Source organism: Aquarana catesbeiana, linkage group LG11 (assembly GCF_042186555.1).
Source record: "Aquarana catesbeiana isolate 2022-GZ linkage group LG11, ASM4218655v1, whole genome shotgun sequence".
Classification (NCBI taxonomy): domain Eukaryota; kingdom Metazoa; phylum Chordata; class Amphibia; order Anura; family Ranidae; genus Aquarana; species Aquarana catesbeiana.
The window spans coordinates 272,548,563-272,570,172 of record NC_133334.1 but is presented as its reverse complement, the minus strand read 5'-3'; the positions used below and the strand labels follow the sequence as shown (position 1 = coordinate 272,570,172).

The 21,610-nt window shown below is 44.7% G+C and overlaps 1 protein-coding gene across 2 annotated transcripts in view; it reads left to right on the top strand.

Annotated features, from left to right (window-relative positions):
- Positions 1 to 21,610, top strand: part of ITFG1 (integrin alpha FG-GAP repeat containing 1) — a 314,466-nt gene that overhangs the window by 22,619 nt on the left and 270,237 nt on the right. For both annotated transcript variants that reach the window (XM_073605835.1, XM_073605834.1), the window contains exon 6: positions 7,853 to 7,947. In XM_073605835.1, the coding sequence (XP_073461936.1) occupies positions 7,853 to 7,947 (95 nt within the window). The remainder of the gene's footprint in view (positions 1 to 7,852; positions 7,948 to 21,610) is intronic.

Below are 21,610 nucleotides of genomic sequence, written 5' to 3'. Positions count from 1 at the left end.
TGCATTTTCAGCCCGTACCCAGGTCAGCCGTCATCAACGTTCTCTCATCACTGTCATGATTTCCCCTCTGCAGTTGCAGGCTGGGTAATCTATTCTAATGAAGATCAGATCGGTTCTTGTACGCCGATACATTTAACTCCCTGTGACAGCTCCCTCTTGTTCCATCTCCTAACTTGTTTTTCTCACAGCTCTGTCCTCGTTATGCTCGAGCCTCGCCGCCTTCCCAGAATTGATGGGATATTTACTGCATGAAGCGTTTTTTGAAGTCGTACGTACTGTGAGCATAAATCAAACCCGTTCATGCAGCATCTCGGAGAAAATGTATTTGCCTTGAGCGTATTCTCCTTCTAGGGTTTCTATAAGTGAATATTAGAAGCTTTTCATTATCGGCTCATTATGTTGGATGAAGGGGACTGGAGTGAGGGGGATTTTCCGCAGTAGCAATTTTATTTTCCAGCGATACGGTTAAAGGCGCACTGGCTTCTTCCTTGCTCGATCGTGCTTACTGCAGGAAATGTATACACTGGATGGAAATGTAGGTTCACCTCGGTGCTCGCTTGATGTACAAATCCAAGGACTGTGTCTTTCCTGTTATTCAGCCCGAGCCTTTCCAGCTGGCTACACATTTCCCAATCCTCTCTTACATGTCACTATTTTTTTTTTCCTTAATTGTAACGTTTTTTCATGCATTGTCTCTGCACAACACAAAAAAATGTTGACTGAGCGTTACATACATTTTTTCAGTTGGTTAAACTAGACGGACTTGTGTCTTTTTTCAACCTGACTAACTCTGTAGCACATTTGCATTTTAGTGCATAGTATATATGAGCCACCTGTGTGTTGTACTGCACTGCATTGGGAAAAATGTAGAAAATGAATGAGCTGGCTCAGTGCAACACACACATTAAAGGAGAAGTCCAGCCTGGACTTGTTTGGCTGGACTTCTCCTATGGGTCAGAGGAGTGCAATTCGTTTTGCACTCCTGTGACCCATTTTCAGCAGAGAGCGGTCTGAAGTCCGTTCTCTGCTGACGTCACCAAGTTCAGTCCAGGCACCACCTCATCCCGACTTTGGAAGTCTGGACCCACCGGCTTCCTGGACTGATGGCAGTCTCGGCCTCTCAGCGAGCCGCTGAGACAGCCAATCCCCGCCCCTCCACAGCTCAGCGCTCCAGTGAGCGTGGAGGAGCAGAGCACGCTCACTGGAGCTCTCCTCTTGGGGAGCCGAGAGAACTGAGACATCGGCGGTTTTCGATGGCTCGGTTCTCAGTGTAGAGACGCCGGGGGATAGGTGCAGCATCAGGATGATGCTGCATCCACCTAGGTAAGTACGATTAGGGGGGAAAACCCAAAACCCATACTTCTCCTTTAACGCAGGAAATGGCATGTCAACACGCATGGTAAAGAACTGCAATGCACATCAGCATTCTGAACAGGCCTTTTAAAGGAGAATTATGGCAAAGCTTTTTTTTTGGCCGTACTTCTGTGGATCACAGGATTGCACTTTTTGCTGCTCTTGCCCAGATAGCAAGCAATTGTGCTTCTAGTTTGAAAATGACTTGCTAAGCTTTGCTAGACTTGCCAGGCTTCACAAGTTTGTTGCAAAATTGCAGCGAGTCTACATCGCAAACACACTGCAGGTCTGCTGCAAGTTCTGGTTCAGTTATGGTGTGCAATAGTCATCCCACCACAGGGGTCACTGTGGCTGAATTTTCATGCTGTAGACCAATATGGTACCAAAATACAAAAAAGGGCAGAGACATATGCTTGGAAACTACAGGACAGTCAGCCTAACATCAATAGTATGTAAACTATTGGAGGGGATGATAAGTGACTATATCCAAAAATTTGCTGATAAAAACAGTATCATTAGCAGTAATCTGCATAGGTTTAGAAAGGGTCGTTCCTGCCTGACCTATCTGTTAACATTCTACTAGGAAGTGAGCTGCCATCTAGATAGGGGGAGGTCTGTGGATGTGGTGTATCTGGATTTTGCAAAAGCATTCGATACAGTTCTCCATAAATGTTTAATTTACAAACTGAGGTCTTTAGGCATGGACCATAGTGTTCTTGGATAGAAAACTGGATACAGGGCCGGGTCCAAAGGGTGGTGATAAAAAACATGTACTCAGTCTGGTCTGGAGTGGTAAGTGGGGTACCCCAAGGCTCTTTCCTTGGACCAATTATGTTTACATTTATTCATAAATGATATAGGGGATGGGATAAATAGCTCAATCTCAGTTTTTGCGGATGACACAAAAATAAGCAGGGCAATAACTGAATTCATACCAGAATATAGAAATTTTACAAGAAGACCTGAACAAAATAATGTAGTGGGCAACTACATGGCAAATTAATGTGGAGAAATGTAAGGTAATGCACTTGGGGGCTGTCACGACTAATACTCACCGAGGCCGAGATGCCGAGAGCGGCTCGCCCTTACGACCACGCGCACCCAGACCCCCGAAGTTGATACAGGGAGCTGGGGGCACGCGGAGGCACGGGCTTCCGGTATGCAGGAGATCCGTAGGTGGGAAACTGATGCACTGGAGTCCGTATATCAGGCCAAAAGGTCAGAACCGGGTATCAGGCAGTGGCAGATCCGTATAACAGGCAGAGGTCAGATGGGTATCAGGCAAAGGCAAATCCGTATAAGCAGGCAGAGGTCAGGGAATCAGGCAGAGGCAAGTCCGTTATAAGTAGACAGAGGTCAGGGTATCAGGCAATCAGCGGTATAGGTGTTTAACAAGCCAGGGGTTCGGTACACAGAGCAGTAGACAGGTCTCACAGGAACAACTAAGGCACAGGGATCAGGAGGAGCTGACGACGAACCAGCAACCCGACTGGGTGCTGGAGCCGTCAGAAATAGTCTCCCCCCGGCGAGCGCGTCAGCGTGACACGCTACCGGGTACCCGCACGGGCGACGGCGCGCACACGGGGACCGCTGTGCACCCGCACGCGCCGCACCATCAGGCCGCGGACAGGTGTGCGGCGAAGCGCCAGTCCGCCGCACATGCGCCCCGGAGCCCGGCGAGCGGAGATGCTCTCAGTCTCCTGACAGGGGCTAAAAATATAAACGCAAACTACTCACTAGGGGGAGAACCTCTGGGGGAATCGAGGATGGAGAAATATCTGGGGTTCCTAGTAGAAGACAGACTGAGCAATAGCATGCAATGCAATGCAATGCAAAGTTGCAGCTACCAAAGCCGGCAGAATATTAGCAAACATTAAAAAGGGGATATACTCCAGGGATAAAACGATAATCCTACCACTTTATAAAACTCTGGTCCGGCCACAGCTGAAGTATTCCGAACAGTTCTGGTCTCCAGTCTTCAGGAAGAATGTGGTGGAGCTGGAGAGAGTCCAGAGAAGAGCAACAAAATTAATTAGGGGACTGGAGGACCTCAATTATGAGGAACAATTACAAGCACTAAATGTTTTCCCCCTGGAGAAGAGACGCTTGAGAGGAGATATGATAGCGATTTACAAATTCCTCAATGGTGATCCCAGCATAGGGAGGAAACTATTCAGTCTCAGGGAGTGTTATGCCGCGTACACACGAGCGGACTTTATGGCAGACTTGGTCCGGCGGACCGGAGTCCGGCGGATAATTCGATCGTATGTGGGCTCCAGTGGACTTTTTTTTTACCCAAAAGTTCGACGGACCTAGAAATGAAACATGTTTCAAATCTTTCCGACGGACTCGAGTCCGGTCGAAAAGTCAGTTCGTCTGTATGCTAGTCTAACGGACAAAAAGCAACGCTAGGGCAGCTATTGGCTACTGGCTTTGAACTTCCTTGTTTTAGTCCGGCCGTACGTCATCACGTACGAATCCGTAGGACTTTGGTTGATCGTGTGTAGGCAAGTCCGTTCATTCGGAAAGTCCGCCAGACCTAGTCCGTCGAAAAGTCCACCCGTGTGTACACGGCATAAGAAGACACAGGGCCACACAATGAGATTGGAGGAGAAGTTGTTTAACCTTGAGCTGCGGAGGAGTTTTTTCACTGTCAGGGTGATAAGAATGTAGAACAGTTTTCCAAAACTGGTGGTGTCAGCGGGGAGTATGGATATTTTTAAAAGACTCTTGGACGTGCATCTTAGTGAACACAACATACAGGGATATGGGAAATGATTATCAACACTGACACACATACACCTACACAGGTTGAACTGGATGGACATTTGTCTTTATTCAACCTTACTAACTATGAAGCTAGACTTGCATGGCTCTTGCTGTAGACTCACCACTGTAACTTTGCTCTTGCTGGAGACTTGCCAGGCAAATTTGCTACAAATTGGAAACGTTTCAACTAGAACTTGTGCTTCAAGTGCTCTGCAAGTGCACAACTTCCCAGTGAAAATGTGCAGCAAGTTAACAGACTTGCAATTTAACACTGCCCCAAATTTGTGGCAAGTTATCCTTGCTATCTGGGCCTGTGACCCAGATTCAGCTGACAGAGGGCTAAAGTCTGCTGTCAGTTGATGTCAAAGAGTTGACCGAGGCTCTGCAGTGGATCCTGACAATGTCGGGTTCCACCCAGATGCCTGTTAAGCAGCTGGCTCAGACTCTGAGCTTAGACGCTTATGCCGCGTACACACGAGCGGACTTTACGGCAGACTTTGTCCGGCGTACTTTTCGACAGACTTTACGACGGACTTTCCGAATGAACGGACTTGCCTACACACAATCAACCAAAGTCCGACGGATTCCTACGTGATGACGTACAACCGGACTAAAACAAGGAAGTTCATAGCCAGTAGGCAATAGCTGCCCTAGCGTCGGTTTTTGTCCGTCGGACTAGCATACAGACGGGTGGACTTTTCGACCGGACTCGAGTCCGTCGGACAGATTTGAAACATGTTTCAAATCTAAGTCCGTCAAACTTTTGAGAAAACAAAGTCCGCTGGAGCCCACACACGATTGAATTGTCCGAAGAAATCCAGTACGCCGGACCAAGTATGCCGTAAAGTCCGCTCGTGTGTACGCGGCATTAGAGTCTGAGCCAGCGGCTCACCCCAACCCGGCGCTCCAGTGAATGTCGGGATCTGCCCAGATGCCTAATCGGCTTACCTTTTCCATGGGGCTCTGTCTTCAAACTCAGCCACTGAGTCTCTTCATACCGCAGTCCTGCAGGTATTCCACACTTTCAGGTGTGTCAAATACTTGCTCCCCATGTATACTAGAGGATATTTACTAATACTGGAGCACTCACAATCTGGTGCATCTGTGCATGGTAGCCAATCAGCTTCTAACTTCAGCTTGTTCAATTAAGCTTTGACAATAAAACCTGGAAGCTGATTGGTTTCTATGCAGAGCTACACCAGATTTTCCAAATTTTTAGTAAATTAACCCCCAATGCAACAGCACTGGAGCCCCTAGCCCTGTGTAATCTACAACTCTGGACACTTCAGCTGGCCATGCATGAAGCGTGTTCCTGATGAACTTGCTAAAATTTGCTCCGCGGGTGGCCCCGCTTGTTGCCTCTCTCCCAAGTTCCCTAAATTGGAAAATTGAACGTGCAGGGAAGAAAATTGTGGACTAAACAGTACCTGAAGCCAATCCGTTGTTGGCACTATTCAGGTATTTAGACAGCTGGCTGGGAAGGCTGTCAAAACACAGTAGTTTTTTTTTTTTAAATTTCACTCAGCCTGGCCAACGTTATAGCTTACCTGGGACTTTTTCATCACTCTTGATGGCTGAATGGAGCACCCGGGGGATATATGATAAATAACTTAATGCTGTAGGGGTTAAGGAAGCTGGGGCTTAACAAGATAACATGTTGATTTGCCCTGCACAGGCAAAGTACAGGTTCACATTTTAAAGTGAAGCTGCCAGCAGTTTTGAAACAAAGGTCCTGCCTAAGAGCAAGTACCACAAGATGCTTGCTATCACATTTGTTAGTGGGACCTGACCATCACGCCTATATGAGCTTGTTGGACATTCAATCCCAAAATATGGAGATGCCGCCCATTGCAGCTATACCAACCTCCACTCTTCTGGGAAGTCTTTCTGGGTGTCTCCCATTCTAATCCCTCTTTGATGGTTTAACAGCCTTCATTTGTTTGGGGGAAGGCTTTCCACAAGATTTTGGAGTGTGTCGGAGAATTTTTGGCGATTCTACCAAAAGAACATTGGCAAGGTTCAGGTACTGATGTTGTACTCGAAGACCTGGCTCACAATCAGAATTCCAATTCATCCTAAAGGTGTTCATTAGGTTTGAGGTCAGCACTCTGTGCAGAACACATGAGATCCTCCACACCAAACCCTATCAAACCATAACTTTATGGATCTGTTGGTTGAGAAGACCTGACTCATTCTAGTTCACCCTACAGGTGTTCGGTAGGATCAAGTCTGTGTTCAGGTCACTGAAGTTCCTCCACACCAAACTCATCATACCGTGTCTTCATGATTTGTACATGGGGCACAATTATGATGGATCACAATGGGGCATAGTCCTCAACGCAAAGACATGGGGTGCAGTCCTCCACGCAAATACATGGTGTGTAGGTCTCAACGCAAAGACATGGGATATAGTCCTTTAACGCAAAGACATGGGATATAGTCCTTTAACTCAAAGACATGGGATATAGTCCTTTAACGCAAAGACATGGGATAGAGTCCTTTAACGCAAAGACATGGGATATAGTCCTTTAACGCAAAGACATGGGATATAGTCCTTTAACGCAAAGACATGGGATAGAGTCCTTTAACGCAAAGACATGGGATAGAGTCCTTTAACGCAAAGACATGGGATATAGTCCTTTAACGCAAAGACATGGGATATAGTCCTTTAACGCAAAGACATGGGATATAGTCCTTTAACGCAAAGACATGGGATATAGTCCTTTAACGCAAAGACATGGGATATAGTCCTTTAACGCAAAGACATGGGATATAGTCCTTTAACGCAAAGACATGGGATATAGTCCTTTAACGCAAAGACATGGGATATAGTCCTTTAACGCAAAGACATGGGATATAGTCCTTTAACGCAAAGACATGGGATATAGTCCTTTAACGCAAAGACATGGGATATAGTCCTTTAACGCAAAGACATGGGATATAGTCCTTTAACGCAAAGACATGGGATATAGTCCTTTAACGCAAAGACATGGGTTATAGTCCTTTAACGCAAAGACATGGGATATAGTCCTTTAACGCAAAGACATGGGATATAGTCCTTTAACGCAAAGACATGGGATATAGTCCTTTAACGCAAAGACATGGGATATAGTCCTTTAACGCAAAGACATGGGATATAGTCCTTTAACGCAAAGACATGGGATATAGTCCTTTAACGCAAAGACATGGGGTATAGTTCTCAACGCAAAGACATGGGGTATAGTTCTCAACGCAAAGACGTGGATTATTGTCCTCAGCGCAAAAGACTTGGAGTATAGTTCTCAACACAAAGACATGGGGTATAGTCTCCAACACAAAGACATGGGGTATAGTCTCCAACACAAAGATATGCGTTATAGTCCTCAACACAAGGTTTTGCGGTAGTCTTTATTTTAGGGTAGCAAGCTGAGCCATACAAGTCTCTTCTTTATGTTCCTCCAGCCGGCATATAGCACAGATATAGTATATCATTATAGAGTCATTTAACTTACCTTACATACAGCTATCTCTGCCTGATTCTGATTAGTGCAAGGTATGGAAGAAAGACGAGGATGATTTTTTTTAAAGTGTATATTGTGGTGAAGGGGAACAAATTGACGTGTGGTGGACCATAATGAATCAAAAAGTCCTTAGTATAAAGTGCTGTCCTTCAATGTATTTATCTGTTATCACTGGATACAATTCAACATTATGTGGAATTTTTATTTTCTCTTGCTTTTTTGTTTTGTAGGAGCTTGACAGTGACGGCAAACCTGAATACAACACGTCCGATGGTCATTCCTCATTCTCACGCTTTTATAGACCTAACTGGAGACTTTACAGCTGGTAAGTTTAAGCAAAAAAAAAAAAAATTCTGTCATTATTGACCAAAGCCTTGAGTATTTTTCTTTATCAATTTTTCTCCAACACGTAGATAAATGTACGTAAAACATATACTACTACAACTTATGCCTCCTGAGAACTACAGATTATTCTCTAACGAATAGGCTTCCCTCAGTGGAGTCTTTTTTTAAGGGTCAGTAAAAGTGCCCCCCCCCCCCCCCCCATTCCTTCGCAGTTGACCTAGCTGAATTTACAGTTCTAGAATGGCAGTCATCAGTAGATACCCTAATACCCAATGCCAGTTTTATTGATATATTTTTTTTTTTTTTTTTTTTTACTTATTCACTTGGCTGTTATTAAAATAATAAATGCAGCTCTGGCATCAATGCTCCCCTGAAGTCTCATCACTTTGTGGTCTAGCGTTGATCTTTAATGCGCCCCTCAAGACTCATCACTCCGTGGTTTAGTGTTGGTCTTCAGTGCCCCCTAAAGACTCATCACCCTGTAATCTAACGTCAGTCTTCAATGCTTCCCCAAATACTCTTCACTCTGTGCTCTAGCGTCTGTCTTCAGTGCACCCCTGCAGACTCATCACTCAAGAGTCTAGTGTCGGTCTCCAGTGCTCCCCTGCAGACTCAACTCTCCGTGGCCTATCGTCCATCTTCCATGCTCCCCTGCAGACTGACCCCTCCGTGGTCTAGCGTGTGTCTTCAATGCTCCCCTATCTTGGCTCTTTTTTAAATATTGGTGCCACCTTGGCTTTTCTCCAATCAGCTGGTACTATTCCAGTCAGTAAACTGTCCACAAAAATTAGGAACTATGGTCTGGCTATCACCTGACTGAGTTCCTTTTAGATGGGCACCTTAATGACCACAACATACAGGGGTATACAATGTACTATTGACATAAACACATACACATCACAGGTTGAACTGGATGGGCTGGTGTCTTTTTTTTTTTAACCTCACCAACTATGTAACTACAGTGCCTTGAAAAAGTATTCATACCCCTTGACATTTTTTCACATTTAGTCATGTTACAACCAAAAACGTAAATGTATTTTATGTGATAGACCAACACATAGTGGCACATAATTTTTAAGTGGAAGGAAAATGATAAATGGTTTTCAAAATATTTTACAAATATATTTACTCTGATACCCCCTAACTAAAATCTAGTGGATCCAATTGCCTTCAGAAGTCAGATAATTAGTAAATAAAGTCCACCTGTGTCATTTAATCTCAATATAAATACAGCTTTTCTGTGAAGCCCTCAGACGTTTGTTAGAGAACATTAGTGAACAAACAGCATCACAAAGGCCAAGGAACACACCAGACAGGTTAGGGACAAGGTTGTAGAGAAGTTTAAAGAAGGGTTAGGATCTAAAAAAAAAAAAAATCCCAAGCTTTAATCATCTCGCGGAGCTCTGTTCTATCCATCATTGGAAAATGGAAAGAGTATGGCACAACTGCACACCTACCAAGACATGGCCGTCCACCTAAACTAACCGGCCGGGCAAGGAGAGCATTCATCAGAGAAGAGCCAAGAGGTCCATGGTAACTCTGGAGGAGCTGCAGAGATCCACAGCTCAGGTGGGAGAATCTGTCCACAGGACAACTATTAGTCGTGTTCTCCACAAATCTGCCCTTTATGGAAGAGTGGCAGGAAGAAAGACATTGTTAAAAGAAAGCCATAAGAAGTCCTATTTGCAGTTTGTGAGAAGCCATGTGGGGGACACAGCAAACATGTGGAAGAAGGTGATCTGGTCAGATGAGACCAAAATTGAACTTTTTGGCCTAAAAGCAAAACTCTGTGTGGGGAAAACTAACACTGCACATCACCCTGAACACACCATCCCCACCGTGAAACATGGCGGTGGCAGCATCATGTTGTGGGGATGCTTTTCTTCAGCAGGGACAGGGAAGCTGGTCAGAGTTGATAGGAAGATGGAGGGAGACAAATACAGGACAATCTTAGAAGAAAACCTGTTAGAGTCTGCAAAAGACTTGAGACTTGGGCGGAGGTTCACCTTCCAGCAGGACAACGACCCTAAACATACAGCCAGAGCTACAATGGAATGGTTTAGATCAAAGCATATTCTTGTGTTAGAATGGCCCAGTCACAGTCCAGACCTAAATCCAATTGAGAATCTGTGGCAAGACTTGAAAATTGCTGTTCACAGACGCTCTCCATCCAATCTGACAGAGCTTGAGCGATTTTGCAAAGAAGAATGAGCAAAAATGTCCCTCTCCTAGATGTGCAAAGCTGGTAGAGACATCCCCAAAAAGACTTGCAGCTGTAATTGCAGAGAAAGGGGCTTCTACAAAGTATTGACTCCGGGGGGCTCCATACAAATGTACCCCACACTTTTTACATATTTGTGAACAGGCCCTGAATAGCTTTCAGAGCTCCATTGGAGCACCTAAAGCCAGGGAGATCAGAATACAAGACTTTGGTATTGCACCAATACAACCTACCTCTGATGTGCAGTGCTTGTGCCTTTCTGAGCTACAGAGAAGAGCAGCACAGCATTATCGGATAAAGAGGGACGTGGCAGAGTTTCAGTCAAAAACAAATGACAACTTTCTTTATGACAGGTTTACTTTATGTTATGTGCCCACTTTCCGTGTTCCCTGGGCCAATAAAAAAAAACACAATCTGGGGGCATTTAATTATAGAAACACTTGTATTTTATAATTTCAGAAACACAGGCGCTTTCGCGGTCCGCTTGGCAGTTTTATTACAAAGCCTAGATTTTACATCTACAATCAATGTCCTGTCTTTGAAAGTAGTGGAGCAGATCCCGCTGTCTTTATGACGAGCTGCACACGCAATTAGTGTTTGTTAGCTTCTGACAGAAGGACCGGGGCAGCAAAGGTTTCATAACCGCTTCATGCCCATTTGTATTATGTGCCTGTGAGACAAAGGACTTTAAGGTGAGCTGATGCTTTGCCCATGCAAGACAAGGCAACTGCTTTATATAATTGCCCTGTCATGGTCAGGAATCGGGCTCGGAGACCAGTAGGACTACGAGAAATGGCCAGGTGCCATTCCTTGTGTTTGAAACCTATGTTTTATGGACTGATGATATGAAAGTGACTCTTGACGAGATGGATGGGACTGTGGCTGGATCAGTACCGGGAACAGAGCTCCACTTCCACTCAGACGCCAGCAAGGTGGAGGTGGGGTACTGGTATGCAGGGGCGTTGCTAGGTCTACAAAAGATCTGGGGCTAGAGCCCATAGCAGCATAGTAAAGAAAGTCATAAGCTTGGGCGGGCATACACATGTATATACAGTAATATACGTGTGTGTGTATATCCCCAGAGAGCCCCGCACTTACATCAGGGTCCCCAGAGAGCCCCCCTTACATCAGGGTCCCCAGAGAGCCTCCTCCTTACATCAGAGTCCTCAGAGAGCCTCCCTCTTTCATCAGGGTACCCAGAGGGCCCCCCCATTTACATAAGGGTTCCCAGAGAGCCCCCCTTACATTAGGGTCCCCTGAAAGCCTCCCCCTTAAATCTGGGTCCTTAGAGAGCCTCTGCCTTAAAATCAGGGTCCCCAAAGAGCCTCTCCCTTGCATCAGGGTCCCCAGAGAGCCCCTCACTTACATCAGGGTCCCCAGAGAGCCTTCCCTCCCCTTTGGGGACCCCTGCAGAGACTCGGGGCTATTGGCCCCAGATTCGGGCTATAGCCCCAAAAGCCACCCCCTAGCAATGCCCCTGCTGGTATGGACTGGTGTTATTAACTACTTGCCGCCTGCCATATAGCAAAATGGCGGCAAAGTGGTTTCAACATCCAGGATATCAAACCGCTGCGCGCCCCCGGGGGAGCGCATCGCAGCGATTGTTGTTGCGGGGTGTCAGTCTGACAACCCGCAACCCCAATCTAGGTAAATAGTCTGATAGAGACTCTTTACCACATGATCAGCCGTGTCCAATCACGGCTGATCACAGTGTAAACAGGAAGAGCTGGTGATCGGCTTTTCCTCACTCGCGTCTGTCATACGCGTGTAGAGGAGAGCCGATTGGCTGCTCCTCTGACGGGGGGGGGGGGGGTCTGTGCTGATTGAGCAGTGTTCAGGCATCATCACTGTGTGGTCAAATGACAGTGATCACCATTCCAGAGACTGGATACCTGGATCCCGGGGGTCCCGGCCCCTCACTGTGACCCTGGTTGATAGTAGCACTTTGGTCACAGCAAGAATACTGCTTGTTTGCACAGCCAATGCGGCAGGTAGGAAGGCAGATTTACTTATCCCTACAAATGGTTCCTTTAGAGACGTCCTGCCCCTTTAACTCAGGCGTATTTAAATCCATTTATGCATTCCAATATATTTATTCCCATAAAATGCCAGCCCACCTGCCACGTGTGAAGCAGGAAAATAATGAGTTTTAAATACCTGCTGATCACAAATTGGTACTTTTGTGTTGCCCGTGGAGACCGAATAAGTCGGATTGTCAGATTAAATGAAATTTGCCCACTGTGTTTTGACAGACTATATCTGCTGACCCTCACGGGTTAATTAAGGCTCATTTGCATAATCAAAACTTAATTGGAAGTGAAATTTAAATGATGTTCTCAGTGTATTGAGAAGGAAGCGGAGCTGAAATGAAGCCTTTTAAAAGCTGACTAAGCGGGGTGATAGGGTTTTGTGATTGGGGTCAGCGCGTTTCACGGTTTCTCTTAAAGGAGAACTCCAAAAGAGCAGCAGGAGAACTTTGTAACTTTGTATTCTGCAGGTTTCGACATCACTGGGCTGAGTTGATATTGACAATGGATATAGAAGAGTGTCTGATGCTTTGTGGTTGGACCAATCTCCCAGTGGAAGGAGGGGATGCCCATTAGAAGGCAGTTTCAATCTGTAGACAGCCCAGACCCAAGTGTAGTATTCAGCCTTGGTCTGTGGTGCTGCCAGCCCTGACCACCCATGTGCTGAGATCTCTGAGACTGTTAGCAGGGGTCAGGGGCAAGAAACCCTTGTAAATTCCGTATTAATGAGGCCTTCAATTTCATTGGATAAACCTTAAAGTAATACTTTTTATAGCGCACCTTTACTTTAAATGTATTCCTAATTAACCTGTCATGACAAAACATGGAAGCTGCTATTACTGACTTCACCTTCTGAAAATGCAATTTTCCTGCCTGCTATGCTCATTGACTTTCTTTAGTAATTTAAGTCTACAAGCCTGTACAATGAACAGATAAGGAGTTGAGGTGATTGTAAACGATCACCCTGTAAAACAACCCATTCAGTTTAAAATAGAAATAAGAGTCAAAAAACTTTTGGATATAAAAAACAAAAACAAAAAAAACAAAAAACAAAAACAAACAATGTACAGGTATCTCACAAAAGTAAGTACACCCCTCACATTTTTGTAAATATTTTCTTCTATCTTTTCATGTGACAACACTGAAGAAATGACACTTTGCTACAATGTAAAGTAGTGAGTGTACAGCTTGTATAACAGTGTAAATTTGCTGTCCCCAACAACAAAAGTGAGTACACCCCTAAGTGAAAATGTCAAAATTGTGCCCAAAGTGTCAATATTTTGTGTGGCCGCCATTATTTTCCAGCACTGCCTTAACCCTCTTGGGCATGGAGTTCACCAGAGCTTCACAGGTTGCCACTGGAGTTCTCTTCACCTCCTCCATGACGACATCACAGACCTGGTGGATGTTAGAGACTTTGCGCTCCTCCACCTTCCGTTTGAGGATGTCCCACAGATGCTCCATACTGTAGGGTTTAGGTCTGGAGACATGCTTTGCCAGTCCATCACCTTTACCCTCAGCTTCTTTAGCAAGGCAGTGGTCATCTTGGAGGTGTGTTTGGGGTTGTTATCATTTTGGTAAGCTTCCCTGAGGCCCAGTCTCTGAAAGGGGCTCTGCTTCAGTATGTCACAGTACATGTTGGCATTCATGGTTCCCTCAATGATCTGTAGCTCCCCAGTGCCGGCAGCACTCATGCAGCCCCAGACCATGACACTCCCACCACCATGCTTGACTGTAGGCAAGACACACTTGTCTTTGTACTCCTCATCTGGTTGCCGCCACACACGCTTGTCACCATCTGAACCAAATAAGTTTATCTTGGTCTCATCAGACCACAGGACATGGTTCCAGTAATCCATGTCCTTAGTCTGCTTGTCTTCAGCAATCTGTGGCGGTTATTTACTACAACTGGATAGTGTAAAATCAAGATCCACTTTAAGGTATAGGAGAAACATTTTAAAACATTTTGTTTTGAGCACCAATCATGGGGTTTGATTCACTAAAACTGGTGCAGCTCTGCATAGAAACCGGCTTCCAGATTTTATTATCAAAGCTAAACCACTTGCTGTCCGCCCTATAGCATGTTTTACTGCTACAGGACAGCAGCTGTGCGCCGGATCACTTATATATACGTGATCCAGGTATGGGGCACACATGCGCACCGCCAGCGGCGGCTCGATTTCGCTGTGGTCATACACAGCGGGAGCCCAGCGGTGGGTACCATGGACTCATTGTCCGCCAATCATCAAGCAGAGAGGCAGAATGGTGGTATGTAAGCAAGGCAGGATTGTCGTTCTGACAGGAGAGAAGGCATGGATTCTGTCTGTTTTCCTGCAAAGGAACAATGATCCATGTCTTCCCCTAGTAAAAGCATCTCCCCCCACTATAGTTGAGCACTGGTAAGGCACATATTTAACCCTTTGATTGCCCCGATGTTAACCCCTTCCCAGCCAGTGTCATTAGTACGGTGAGGGGGGGGGGGGGTGTTTAGCACTGATCACTTTATTAGTGTCACTGGTCCTCAAAAAGTGTCAGAACGTCCGCCGCAATATCGCAGTCCCGCTATAAGTCGCTGTTCGCTGCCATTACTAATAAATAAATAAGAATATCCCATAGTTTGTGGATGCTATAACTTTTGCGCTTACTAATAATCTGCGCTTATTGGGATTTCTTTTACCAAAAATATGTAGCAGAATACTGGCATATTGGCCTTAAGCTTTGAAGAAATTTAATTTTTTTTTAATTTTTTTATTGGATATGTTTTACAGCAGAAAGTTAAAAATATTGTTTTTTGTTTTTTTTTGCTTGTTTGTTTTCAAAATTGTTGCTCTTTTTTTGTTTATAAGCAAAAAATTTCAACCGCAGAGGTGATCAAATGTCACCAAAAGAAAGCTTTATTTGTGGGGAAAAAAAGGGACATACAATTTATTTGGGTACAGCGTCAAACGACCGCTCAATTGTCAGTTAAAGCAACGCAGTGCCGAATTGCAAAAAATGGCCTGGTCATGAAGGGGGTTAAACTTTCCGGAGGTCAAGTGGTTAATTGAACAAGCTGAAGTTAGAAGCTGATTGGTTACTATGCAGAGCTGCACCAGATTCTGAGTGCTCCAGTTTGGGTAAATCTCCCCCAGTGTGTCTTTCTGGCCATAGCAGATATATTTTGTCGTAAAATTCATAACGTTCTTCATCCTTTGCTTATATAGTTTGATCCATCTATAGGCTTGTTTAATCATTAATACGATGTCGTGCTGGGAGTTTTTCCCACATGCTGCCTGTTCATTCGCCCTCTCCTCCTCGCCGTTCCTCCTCGCCATTCCTCCTCGCCGTTCCTCCAGTTTTCAAGCCACAAGCTGCTTGTGATTTAAGATTCAGTTGTTTGTGTCTGTGAAGCTCAGTGGATTATTCTCTGTCTCTGTGTCTGTGTCTGTCTCTCTCTCTCTCTCTAGATATATATATATGTGTGTGTGTGTGTGTATATATGTATATATGTATATGTGTGTGTATGTATGTGTGTGTGTGTGTATATATGTATATATGTATATATATATATATATATATATATATATATATATATATATATATATATATATATATATAAAATATCAGGAGCTGCTGTTGAACTGTGGGCTGGCTGTATTGGCCTGGGGGCAGTTAGAATTGAGTGGCCCATAGTGCCTCACTACCAGGTCCATGGTTTTGCTATAAAAGGAATTATGGGAAAGAATGCAGAGGTATCATCCTGTGCTGAGTTTTTTTTTTTTTCTTCCTCCTGAAATCGCACCAGAGTTTAGTTCTGTGTTTTTGTTGATATCTATGGTTGAGAGTGAGGGGTCAGCAACTTTTTTCCACTTAAGGGCCTGATTCAATGTATGTGAATGCATGGAGGGCCGCGTTCACCTGCTAATAAATGGAGATAATAATCCTAACATAGTAATAATAACAGTACAGGTTTTCCTCACTTTAAGGTGCTTCACTAATCCAAAGCCAGTTCACCATCTTTGCATTACACAGCCCCGCACCTCTTGTTCCCTTTACATTACACAGCCCCCACACCTCTGGACTCCTTTTACATTACACAGACCCTGTACCTCTGGACCCCTTTACATTACAAAGCCCCGCACCTCTGAACCCCTTTACATTACACAGCCCTTTGCACCTCTGGTCTCCTTTACATTGCACAGCCCTGCACCTCTGGACCCCTTTACATTACACAGCCCCCTGCACCTCTGGACACCTTTACATTACACAGCCCCCACACCTCTGGACCCATTTACATTACACAGCCCCCGCACCTCTGCACCTCTTTACATTACACAGCTCCGCACCTCTACACCCCTTTACATCACACAGCCCCGCACCTCTGGTTCCCTTTACATTACACAGCCCCCTGCACCTCTAGACCCCTTTACATTACACAGCCCCCTGCACCTCTGGACCCCTTTACATTACACAGCGCCTGCACCTCTGGACCCCTTTACAATACACAGCCCTTTACATTACACAGCCCTCGCACCTCTGGACCCCTTTACATTACACGGCCCCCTGCACCTGTGAACCCCTTTACATTACACAGCCCTACACCTCTGGATCCCTTTACATTACACAGCCCCAGCACCTCTGCACCTCTTTACATTACACAGCCCCCGCACCTCTACACCCCTTTACATCACACAGCCCCGCACCTCTGGTTCCCTTTACATTACACAGCCCCCTGCACCTCTGGACCCCTTTACATTACACAGCGCCTGCACCTCTGGACCCCTTTACAATACACAGCCCTTTACATTACACAGCCCTCGCACCTCTGGACCCCTTTACATTACACGGCCCCCTGCACCTCTGGACCCCTTTACATTACACGGCCCCCTGCACCTCTGAACCCCTTTACATTACACAGCCCTACACCTCTGGACCCCTTTACATTACACAGCGCCCTGCACCTCTGGACCTTTTTACCTTACACAGCCCCGCACCTCTGCACCCCCTTACATTATACAGCCCCCGTACCTCAGTATAAGCAGTTACAGCAACTGTTTTCTCTCCTTTTGGGATAAAGCTTTTACACAAATAAAAGCTGATCATTGTAAGCACCCCTGTCAGTGGTAAATGGTTTGTCTCATCCCTGTAAACTGATACATATGGAAGAAAGCTTGTTCTTTTGAAAAACAACAGACTTGCTGGCCAGAACACCAGATGAAAACAGAAGAAAGAAAGCCTTAAAAAAAAGAGAACAAATGCAGCCATCACATCTAAGATTTGTCAGCTGCAGTATAATAAATGTTTGCATTTGGGTTTAATACTGCTTTCAGTAAAACAAAGCAAAGAATTACAATAAAACAACTTGAAGCCATCAGAGTCCCCATCACAGCCCCCTTACGTCAGAGTTCCCCCTTTTACATAAGAGTGCCTGTCAAGGTTCCCACTTGCATCAGAGTCTCCCCTTATGTAAAGAGACAAAAGATTTCCTAGCAGGCAGGACTTTTGAGGCACTACAAGATAAAAATCCTTTTAATAACAATAACTGTATCTTTATTTGTATACAATATAAAAAGTCAACATAAAATGATTCTAAAATAATAAGCAATATATTTGTAAAGGGGACCCCAAATTTGATCTGACTTAATTACCCATTTCAATAAGACAAATCATGGGTAATACCCATATAATAATAATTTTCTCCTGTAGTGGTTGTGATAGGTTATACACCTCGACGCGTTTCACACAATCAAAATATACCACTTCTTCAGGAGATAATGGGACAGGTTGCTCTGAAACAATTAAAATCAATCCATTAAAAACACCAAAAATATAAAGTTTTAGGCATGAGCTTCCTGCATATCACCCCAACATGTCCCTCAACTTTACATTAAGTGAAACTCAGAGGTATTGATTCCCCATGGGGGCGCAGGTGCAGGTCATTGGAGGAAGGAGTACATCTAGCAACCCAGCAGCAAGCACATCATACAGGACAATCCCAACCAAATTTATTTTGCCATTATTTCTCATCAGGAGATGCTCACAGCTCTCTATATAAGAGCAGTAGAGTCTCTTCTCATATTGGAGTCCCCATCAGAGTCCCCTCTTCATCGAAGGGCCTGAAAAAACCTTGCTGCTGACTGGATTTGGCCTGCAAGCCATAGTTTGGAGACCCTTTGATATAGAATACGATATAGAGAGACAGAACTTCTGAAGTAAAAAGTAAAAAAAAAAAAAAACTCATCATGTCCACACTTAGTCCTTCTAGGCTAGGGCATAACTAGAGCCATAGCAGGACAGGTAGCTGCTATGGGCCCAAGCACAATCCATGGCTCAGGACATAAGATGTGTAAACTACCTTTTCTCCACATGAGTTTAGATCTGAGAGAAGCTCCGCTCCCTTGGTACACAGTGCAGGTTCAGGATTATGAGGGGTAGCCTAAAGCTGGCCATAAATTGTGCAGATTTACTGAAATGTAATCTGCAGGTAGCCCTGTCACCACCCTCCCGCCTTGCTTTTTTTTATTTGAAAAATTGAAAGAGCCTGGGAAAATTGCTGCTCATCAAACAGTGCCTGCATCCAATCAGATGCAACTGCTGCTCACGTATTTTGGTGGGGCCAGCTGTAAGAATACAATGGCTGCAGCTGGTGGTTTGTCCTTCTGTGCTGTAGAGCAGTGGTTCATAACCCTGTCCTCAAGTACCCCCAACAGGCCAGGTTTGCAGGTTTTCCTTTATCTTGCACAGGTGTTTTATATCAGAGTCAATGGCTTGGCATTTTGGACAGCTATTTTATCCAAGAGAAATTCCCAAAACATGGCCTGTTGGGGGTACTTGAGCACAGGGTTGAGAACCACTGCTGTAGAGCATGGATGGTGGAATCTTCGACCATCAGTAGTACAGCCCAATTCCATAAAATGTGAAAATCCTCCCTTGCAGTGGGGCTGTGCCCCCACTGCAAGGGTTAACTGCTTGATTGGACTTGAGAGTAAAAGAACTTATAATTAACTGATCCTCTGCTTCCCCGGCATATGATGATCCCCCACGCTTCAGTGGTGGACATTCCCTCGCTGTCCTCACATCTAATGCTGGGCTTTAGACATTGTTTTTGTTGACGTTTAGGACCTTGGACTGCTGAAGGATGGGGAGAAGATGCTGCAAGGACCTATCTAGTAGTATAGAGGATCTGGTAAGGAGATCTTCTTTTGCACGTCCCCTAGATCTAAACAAGCCATTAACCATTGCGGTGTAGGTGCAGCCCCACTGCAAGGGATCACTTTTTTAAAGTGATTGTAAACGATCACCTTGAAAAACATCCTATTAAGTTTAAAATAGAAATGAAAGGCAAAACATATTTGTATAGATATTTAAAAAAAAAAAAACTATTTATAAATACCTTTTTTCCTTTTATTATAAGTGAAGACACATTCCCTCTGTTCTCAGATGTATTAGTGCTGGGGGGATGAGAAGCAGCAGCACACTGAGCTTCCCAGTGATAGGCTGTGCAGGAGGGGTGTGTTAGGACAAGCCTGATTATTGGAGGAGAACAGGCTGGGTTCCCAGCATAGCTAGAGTACTGACTACGGGGTGTTCTCTTGCCTAGTGTGGTCAGTTTTTAACAGGAAAGCAGAGGGACTGGCAGGAACACCAGGGATTTCACTCAAAGGAAGCAATACAAAGAGAACAGGATACTTTCTCATACAAGTACGTGGTACAACAGGCACATATCAGGTATATGACTTGTTGGGTTAACAAATGCTTTAGGATTCCCAAAGCTGGGCTTTAAGGCGGTATTAATAGGACTGCATTATAGACCACTTACTACTGATTATGACCCATCATTATGTTGCTATGGAGCCTGAACAGCTTTCCTGACCTCAACCCTACTGAACACCTTTAGAATGAGCCGAAGCACCAATGGCAAGCTAGATCTTCTCTCCCAGCATCAGCAGCTGACGTCACAAATGCTTTTTTTGGTTGAACGGGCCAAAATTCCAACAGTCACACTTCAAGATCTTGTGGAAACCTCCCTAGAAGAGTGGAGGTTGTTACAGACACAAAAGTGGGTTGGCCATGATTTTGAAACTCAACAAGCTCCTATAGGTGTAATGGTCAGGTGTCCACAACCATTCCAAACTTTTATATGGTCCTGATTGAATAAAGCAAGAGTTGAGGCATTCTTTTGTAGGTCGAATAATAAACTCTCATTCCCAGGTCCAAGCCTGCCTTCCATTTTGTCATTGGCGTTATTTGCAGACTACCTGACAAGTCCCAGTTTAATAAAGCATGTGTATTTATGGGCTTTATGCCATGTTGAGGCAAACAAGCCTGAGCAATTCCCCTTTCTATTCTGAGCATTGTCTGATATTAGAAAATATGAGAAGACAAGCTGTTCTGACAGTTTGATCTCTAACTTGTAGAGAGACTTGATACAATTATTACCCCGGAGAGGTTTCATCATCGATGTAGTTGATTACATTGCTTGTTGGCCCTAGGAGACATAAATATAATAAAATTACCATGGAGCCTGTAGAGGCCCAGGTGGCAGTGATCAGGAGACTCCGGGCTGTGTCATCTTTTTGATTGTTTGGCTACATTTAAAATTGTGTAGAAATTAAAATGTATCTAGGCCAAAGTGACACTAAACTATAAACTTGCTCTCCAAAAGTAAAATGTCCACATCCACTATATAATCTAATAAAAAAATCTTTTTCTCATTAAATTGTTTCTTTCTCTGTTTTTCTTCCTTCATTGTAACGCTCTCTGTAAGTTCGATTCCCCAATGACACAGACACAGTCATTGTTAATGGGGTAACCTTTCCCATGGAGCTTTTGTATTCTGACAGCAGGAAGTTTCCCAGCCGATAGAATGCACTAATCACTGCTGGCTACTATAGCCACCCGCACTGATCGAACTTAAAAAACCCCTCAAAAAACAGGCTGGTTGTATCGAAGTCATATAAACGATTGACTTCAGTACAACCAGCCTGCTCATACCTGGATCAAAATTCGACTGGTTTCTGATCAAGTCAGGGGTCTCCAAACTATGGTCCGCAGGCCACATCAGCCAGCTACAAAATTTTATCTGGCCCACAGCTAGGATCAATGGGGTATTCTTTATATGTACAGGTTGAGGATTAAGGTCAGCAGAGGCTATCTGTTGTCTCTGCTTCAATCCCCTATGTAACAGAGGTCTCTTGTGAAGGAAGGAGTCTGATGAACGGTGGACTAATGGGACCCTAAAGTAGGGGACGTTGATGTAAGGAGGGACCCTGATGTAAGGGAGGACACTTATGGGTACTTTGATGTAAGGAGGACTCTAATGGGGAACCTGATTTAAGAAGGACTCTAATTGAAACCCTGATCTAAGGAGCACTTTGAGGACCATGATCTAAAAAAGACTGATGAAGACCTTGATC